This window comes from Arctopsyche grandis, chromosome 3 (assembly GCF_051622035.1).
Source record: "Arctopsyche grandis isolate Sample6627 chromosome 3, ASM5162203v2, whole genome shotgun sequence".
In the NCBI taxonomy this organism is placed as follows: domain Eukaryota; kingdom Metazoa; phylum Arthropoda; class Insecta; order Trichoptera; family Hydropsychidae; genus Arctopsyche; species Arctopsyche grandis.
This window is the reverse complement of record NC_135357.1, coordinates 24372773-24380923: the sequence shown is the minus strand read 5'-3', so window position 1 is coordinate 24380923 and position 8151 is coordinate 24372773. Positions and strand designations below refer to the sequence as shown.

The 8151-nt window shown below is 29.3% G+C and overlaps 2 protein-coding genes across 7 annotated transcripts; one reads left to right on the top strand and one right to left on the bottom strand.

The window, feature by feature from the left end:
• Positions 1 to 277: 277 nt before the first annotated feature.
• LOC143923203 (calmodulin-like protein 4) lies at positions 278 to 6287 on the top strand. 3 transcript variants are annotated; one of them, XM_077446762.1, is made up of 6 exons: positions 278 to 405; positions 749 to 779; positions 854 to 1059; positions 1126 to 1233; positions 1316 to 1451; positions 5912 to 6287. In XM_077446762.1, the coding sequence occupies exons 1-5, from the start codon at positions 403 to 405 to the stop codon at positions 1415 to 1417; spliced, it is 450 nt and encodes a 149-aa protein (XP_077302888.1). In that variant the 5' UTR covers positions 278 to 402; the 3' UTR covers positions 1418 to 1451; positions 5912 to 6287. The 3 variants fall into 3 exon arrangements, with proteins under 3 accessions (XP_077302888.1, XP_077302889.1, XP_077302887.1); XM_077446763.1 differs by lacking the exon at positions 5912 to 6287 and adding an exon at positions 1639 to 2738; XM_077446761.1 differs by lacking the exon at positions 5912 to 6287 and having other exon boundaries at positions 1316 to 1611.
• On the bottom strand, positions 2875 to 6419 carry LOC143923202 (uncharacterized). Of its 4 annotated transcripts, none has more exons than XM_077446759.1 (5): positions 6292 to 6405; positions 5678 to 5926; positions 5469 to 5559; positions 5272 to 5390; positions 2875 to 5207 (listed from the first exon to the last, which is right to left on the bottom strand). In XM_077446759.1, exons 2-5 carry the CDS (start codon positions 5817 to 5819, stop codon positions 5035 to 5037), a joined length of 525 nt encoding a protein of 174 aa, XP_077302885.1. In that variant the 5' UTR covers positions 5820 to 5926; positions 6292 to 6405; the 3' UTR covers positions 2875 to 5034. The 4 variants fall into 4 exon arrangements, with proteins under 4 accessions (XP_077302885.1, XP_077302882.1, XP_077302886.1 ...); XM_077446756.1 differs by having other exon boundaries at positions 4550 to 5207; positions 5663 to 5926; positions 6292 to 6419; XM_077446760.1 differs by having other exon boundaries at positions 4596 to 5207; positions 5678 to 5922.
• Positions 6420 to 8151: the final 1732 nt, after the last annotated feature.

The following is an 8151-nucleotide window of genomic DNA, read 5'->3' as shown; positions in this document are numbered from 1 at the left end:
TGTATATTTCCACGATGGCCAAAAAAACGGATACGATACGTTGACAGATGTTGCTGTAAGGTATGAACAGGAAATGTCGGGTACTGATGTAAGCCTGCCGTGGCGTAAACGTGACGGTTGGTATGAATATACCCATACAAAATGTACCAAAGAATACTTTTCGTACGGCCGGATACCTGCTGAAGTCGGAACGTGCTGACTAGGTATGAACAGACCTTAATTCGAAAAATTGCCTGCTCCAAACTTTTAACAGATTGCAACATTAATTTGAAACGTCACTTTATTGAGTTATGGCAACATTGCTTAATACTTGTCCGCCCATCACATTACCTCGCCCCGCACTCGTAGAAAGTTTGCTGTCGTCTCGCAGAACAGATTTTCGATTAAAATTTCAAACTCAATATGGTTTGTTTATTTGTTTGCGTATATATAAAATTTGATCAAATATTCGGAATTTCGATTATATCTGTTTTGTTTCTCCATAACGTGATATTTAAATCTACCCACAGTAGCGATAGCGGAAACCCGTTATCTATGTTACAAGTTATTACATTCTTTTTCTCGCCTAAACAATGAATTTTTAGTGTGATGAACATACAATTTGATCCATTCAGTTCGTCGTGAGTTATATATGCATTTAGAAACTTCATTGTACATTAACCGAGCGAAGCCATACGTATTCAATGAGGTCATCCCTTATATCTGATTAAATGTAATAAATAATTGTTGTTTTATCTTATCTTTTCAGGCGCGATACTTTAAAGAGCAGGATATAGATGGTAATTAAAATACACGAATATTTGTAAAATTGATAATAAAAGACATCTTCTTATTCAAAACCTTTTTGCTATAGAATTCAGGGAATGTTTTTATCTCTTCGCTCGAAGCGGTCAAATAAGGTCTCTAGATGAATTAACGGTCGTTATGAGATCTTTGGGTTTGTCGCCGACCGTTGCAGAATTGGCGGGATATCTAAATGCTGCAAACGGTCGTATGACTTTTGCTGATTTCCTTGAAGTTATGCACGCACATTCACGTGTCGAAAATCTTCCTAAAGAGGTATGCAAGAACATATATAGTATGCTATTATCTTTCCTTGATATTAATTGACTGACCGATCAACAGGTTGTGGATGCTTTTCGTGCTGGTGATACCTCAAAAAAAGGTACAATACCTGCATCTCAACTTCGTAATTTGTTGCAAAACTTTGGAGAAGGCTTATCGTCTAAAGAGGTTCAGTGTATTTTATTTTTCACAGTTGCTATGATATATTTCAATCTACATAAGTTACATTTAAAGTTATATCATTTTGTAGGTTGATAACGTTTTCCGTGAAGCTAATGTTTCTAACAATGGGCTCATCAGGTATGAAGATTTTGTGAAAATTGTGTGTGCGCCTGTACCAGACTATTATTAAAATCGATCAAGTCATGTCCACATTCCACATAAAGGTGCTTCTCATTAATCATTACCGTTTTAATCTTTAACAAACTTTCTAAAATTTTATAAAAGTGATCATTTAATACATACGTATACATGTGTATAAATAATAAAAAATCTAGCATATTATTTGTAACAGTGCATTTATTGAAAAATTCCTTATTGATTTATAAAATTGTCTATAATTTTGTTCAACAGTGGGGAGTACAATCACCTAAAATCAAAATCTTATTGTGTTAAAAAACCACAGGCATTTGTGATGATTTTTTATTTTATATTTCCGTCATTATAATGAAAAATGTATCAATTTATTCGTAATTATAATTTCAAAGTGTTCATAGAGAGACTATATTGAATTTAAGATAAAAAGTATTGGACAAATTATCACAGGTCTGGAAAACTGAATTAAGTTTGAATAAAATTTTGGCACAATATTTACGTAATAAAAGCTGAGGTAATAAATTTTATTAAAACTCGTCTAGTCTTATGTCTAAATAATGAAATTACAAAAAATCTAAAATCTCGTGTTTTAAAACCTGAGTAAAATATTTCACATTCTTAATGATTGATATGCTGTGTTTGTCCAGACCCGGATTAGAACCTTTAATTTGATTTAAGGGCGATAAAGCTACTTAAACTATTACAATGTGGCATAGGCATATAATATGCATTAGTGAGAACTATAATTTTGGATTACAATATCAAATGCTACTTTTTATTTTATGAATTATTATATAGTTTACTGACGCAAAACTTGGAAATGAAACTACACACAGTTACATATGTATAATGTATCAGAGCTACTTCTGCGAGGAAACATATTTCTAAATTGTTTTGCATAAATCAAAAACCTGTGGTTATTCTTTTTCTACCACTAAATTTGTTGGTTTACATATTTTTTACATTCGTTCATAATAATGCACCATTCCTTGAAGGCACCTACATAACACTAATTCAGTATTTATTTTTATCGAAAATTAATTTAACAACAATTGAATTTTTATCAGATTAATGGGTATGTATAAAAGAAGTTTAAATGCTATCTTATTTAAACTCCAGTGGGTTCGCATAATTATTTTAATTGCACATTAAGTCTTTAATAGTAAATATATAAATATATTCCTTTTATATAAATGCACGGGTTTCCTGGAAGTATCTGGAAAACTTAACTATTGATTAGAGATTATATCATTTTATGCTATATTTCGAACTTTGGTAAAGTTAACAGGTTTTTGTAGTATATTATTTCATTAAATCACAATTGAATTTGCCCGATCGGACAATTCTGAACAAATTCCAAAACAGCTTGTTTCAATTCAACAGTAAAATTGAGCAAACTATTTATAATATTTTACAAATATATAATTCAAATTAAGTAATTAAAGATTTTTGAGCAGTACCAATCAATTGCTATGTTTTTTTTTTTTGTTATTTAAGAAATATAAATATGGACTTTAATTTTCCAGAGCATATAGAATAAAAGTTTACTGCTACAACTATGTAGAGATTCAAAGAGCATCCTAAAGCTGGAATAGTAACAATAATGCTAACAATTTAAATTGCTCAGTTTTACTTAAATTTATACTGAATGTTTTTAATGGGTTATAAAATTTAAAACTTGAATGAAAAACTATCATGTGTGAATTTGTAACAAAGAGTGGATGAACTGCATACATAATTAGTTGCAATAAAATATTATTACAAAGTATGGTGTGCTTTATAGCTTCAAATTCACATATTCCACACACAAAAGAGATTGAAAACTAATCGATTCTTAAGTTACAACTCGTAAGATATTTATATTGGAACTGTAAAGTTAAAAAAACGAATTCTGGGCTGTTTTCTGGTATATTACATATTATACAAAACTTATTACACATGTATTAAATGAAATGAATGAAAACACAACACTCCGAGATATGTTATAAAACTTCTTAGATAGTTAGAACGTCTATTGATAAAATAAATTTCTTAAAATTTAAAAGCGTACTTTGAAATACTAATAAAATTATTATCTTCAATTGGTGATTGTTTACATCAAAATTCTTTTAAAAAAAATTGTTTTAAAAATGACTAGAATGAGCAATTTCTAATTGGTATTTTATATTGCACATTTTTCGCTATCATCTACATTTAATTATTTTTTTTATAATAAATATCTAATTTTGAGATTATAAAAATTAATAAAAACATTATACTTAGTAATAGATTGCTTTTAGAAGTCAAAAATCAAGATTATTATTCTTTGACACGAATATTACGTTTTCGAATAAACTAGCCATTAGCAATTGGCCATGGCAGGTTTTCATGGCTAGTTTTCATATATATTTATATTGAAATTTCGTAACTTGCCTATGAAATATAATGCTTTAATTGACCTTTTAGACGTGTCAAAATGCACTCAAACGTGTAGAAGAGATGAATTTATCAATTAGCCTAGTGACTAATTTTGTTTTAAAGCTCATTTTTCTAATTCTAAATGCTTACACTATCAATTGGTCTTTTTTATAGTAGAGTTAACACAGGTATAGTGAAGTGCAAATTTATGTCTAATATATGTATGTATGTAAAAATTTCGACTCGTCTTTTTTTAACTATTTAAGAGATGTTGAATATTTTTCAATGTGTTGTTGACATGCATGTTAGAGAGAATGATATTTTTAAATGCATCTTTTATAATGCTAAAATATGTCTTATTACTTTAAAGGAAGCACTATATGGTGAATATTTAATCTATTGTTAAAAAAATAGTATGCCAATTAAATGAGGTACGTATTGCAAGACATTGATTTCAAAACTTTCATGACTACAAATTAGAATTTCAGTCACAGTTGATATTGATTTATAAAATTATCGTATATTGCAGTAATAAATATATATATATTTTATTTATCAATGAATAGATTCCATATGAGCCATTATTATAATGAGAGAAAAACTGCATAATAGTGCAACTCTAAGTTATAGTATAAGTTTTATGTTTCATCTACGTGTATTGCTATATATATTACTTAATATCATGTAAATTATTTAAACTTTTTAAGGAGCTGCATTAAAAAAATATTTTGATTTATTTTCGAAATTTAATAATGTAAAGTGATATTTTTCCAGTCATTCTTTTATTACCAAGAAATAAGTATAGAAGATAATATTTAATAAAATATTTTAATATATAAAATGGAAGTCGAATTGATTAATGCAGTGTAGATAAGAATAAAGTCATTTAAATAAATAATGCATCATTACTGTTGATATTGGTGCATTAATATAAGGGTGGTAAGCTCATTTTTTTTTTAATTTTAAAATGCAAGTTGTGTAGATTTTTGATAGGGTGCTTTTGAATTTCAGATACAAGTCTTTAAATTGAAAGCACAAAGAATATTCAAATTTTAGGAAGTTTAAAAGATGTAAAAAAGTGACCACATTATATTTTGTAAGCGACGTGCAGTGATCTGATAAGACATACTCTTAAGTTCGATTGTTAAAACTCGTGTTTTAAAAACTATTGCATAGAATGACCACACATGTAGGTCTAAGATAAAGAGGCAACGTGTAGCAGTTCATAAAGTTACAAAAAATAATTTTCAACTTGGTTCAAAGTTGTTTACGAGTCCTCTTATGTCGAGGATGGTGTCCGAGTTGTCTCAATAATAGGCTATTTTCGTCATCGTCAAATCCAATACTAGACCCGTTACTGACGACTCCTACGCCGGAGCCCCAAAGATTGATATAACCGGGTAAATATATGAGTCCTGCCAAAGTCAACGCTGAAAAATAAAATAAAGTTGTAAATGTAAATCTCTTATAAGATAAGTGTTTGCAAGAACTTACCGTTTAATACACAAGGGAAGATCACGTAAAAGTTCAATGTTGTCGAATGAAAATATAGGGCCTCTGTACAATACAAAACAATGGTCAAAAACAATGACCAATACCCCATAGAGACAACCCTGTAATGTAAATTAATACTATTTAATATTGAAAAAGAATCTCAAAATTGATTGATTAAAAATTATTGAAGATCGTACGGTCGATAGTGAATATACAGCGTACAGTGTATAAGAGCCAAAGCTTTTAATATGGAATACATTCCTAACATTCTGGAGACGGTAAAATCATCTAAAAAAAATACACATAAGATTAATAATAGTTCAAAGTAGAATCATCTGTAACAAGAGTAACAATCATTGTAATATCATATTGAAATGACAAAGTTCATTACCTTTTTTAACTTTACCTTCTAAATATTCGTTTTCGAGATGGTGACCAAAGAATGATCTTCTTTCAATGTAAGATCTGAATGCTGTTCCTAAATCCATAAAGGCCACAAATGCAATCCATCCTCGGAAGGCATATAGCAATTTATTCTGCACTGCCATTATTAAATTATTTCATAAAAAACTTATGTTAAGTAGGTTTTTATGTAAATAACATTAATGTTTTATAAAATCTATTCCATTTTCAATTTTAGATGCACAGAACCTGTCTTGGAAGAAAATATATTGAAATTTATTGATGAGGAATTTTACGACATCCCAGATACTTTGTACTAAATAACATAAAGGTTATTTAGTACAAAATTATCATGGACGAAGAAAGTTTAAGGTTAAAGACATATGTATGTATGTAACTGTAATTCACACGACTACAAGGCAAAATAAGAATCACTTACGTCGATTTCTGTTGTGAGATGCCACAAGATATAAAAGATAAAAAATAAAGCCGATTATTTACAAGTGTAAGAAACCGGTAGTGAGTAAAAAATCGAATCCATTGGGTGCAATGTAGTCAAATGTCAAATATAGTACAATACACTCAATATTAAATGTTTCCTTATTTAAACGCGTATACCTGGGTTATTTTTTTTACATAAATACAGTTTATGTAACAGCTGGCGTATTAAAATAATCCAATTTGCAAATGTCAATTTCACTGTTTTTATTTGCGCATTTTCCGTCGTAAGACGTTTTTTGACGGGCATGTGCGTAGAGAAATTATTTGTAAAATCGATCCGACGTAAAACGTCGCTGAAAATTATTTCGACAAGAAATTCATCAAAATAATAATCATTATTATTATTTCTTTTAATATTTGTAATATTTGTTATGATTTTTCCTATCAAACGTTTTTTATTTAAATACTGTATGTAATAGGGATTCACTTGCATATAATGTATACATTTAAGATGAAATTCGCTCACATAACCTATTAAGGATCACTCAAGAATACACACACGGCTTGAATAAGAAAGAACCAAACCAAAATTGAAGAGGCCCCAAAAATTAAAGTGTATAACAGTGCGTTTTTGATCATAATTCATAATCTTTTCCGATTCCTGGACTCACATTTATCAATATAACGAATTTATTTACCATTCAAAATATATCAATCTGGAATATATAATAATATTAACCTGAAAAATATACTCGGACATTTATTATTCTTAAGGTCTGTTCATACCTATCCAGCACGACCCGTATTCTGCAGGTGTCATGCAAGTGCGGATAGTATTCTTTGGTACATTATATGGACGTATTCATACTCCATTCGCGCATGCGCATTTACGCATTCATGCGCGTCCATATATAATGTACCAAAGTATACTATCCGCACTTGCATGACACCTGCAAGATACGGGTCATGCTGGATAGGTATGAACAGACCTTTATTCGTACATTGGCTTATATTATGTGGTAAACGGATAATTCCGCAAAAAGCGATCTCGCGCAAGTCACTAAAATCTCGATCACGGAACATATGGCACTCGTTAGTACAATATATTCGTTAGAACATCTCGTTAGTACAATATTTTCCGTGGATAGCTTTCGATTGATGGAGTTTTTGGCTGCCAGATGTTCCGTGATCGAGATTTTAGTGACTAGAATAATCACCGAACCATATTATGTATAGTAAAATATATTGGTTTCAAAAATAAAATATTAGCCATTACTATTTTATCAGTAAATTACCTTACATAGTTATTTTCAAATAACTATGTAAGGTTATTTATTTAAAGATAAATATTTATTTGTCCGCTATGCAAATTTACAGTTTTCAATTTGGTTTTTGCTTAGGATCACCAAAATTGAAATACATGCTTACTATTTCATAGTATCTACTTTAATTTAAACAGAATACATTATAATATATCTGAAAAAGTTCTATTTACACTATTTTTTCAATTTTCATCCAAATGAGGAACGTCGGAAAATTCTGCTAATGCCTTATTCGAGAAATTATGCTAGTTACTCTATTAGCATTTCAGGAGCGCATCGTCTAATATACTACCTCTGCTTATCTATATTTTGAAATACATACTACATACTTATTTTATAAGGTACAGTGGCGGATCAAGTAAATGGGGGGTTCCAAGCGCATTTGATATTTGAGGCCCCCACTTCAGAAAAAAAATGTTATCATCGTTTTTTCCATGCTTGTATTATATATGTTTTTTAATAGGATTTTACAAAACCATATTTTTTTTATTTATTTACTATATGTACTTGAAACACAAACAGTTTTTGGCATAAAATAGGTATTATTTTAAAATACTATGTCAAATAGGTATTAATTTAATTTATTCTTGGCGAAGGCTGAAATAATATTAATTTTTGAACTTGTCCACAAATCCCGAATTTGATAGTTCATCTAACTATTTTTTTTTATTATTATTTTACATTGTATATACCAGGAAGGCCTTACAAGTAACCC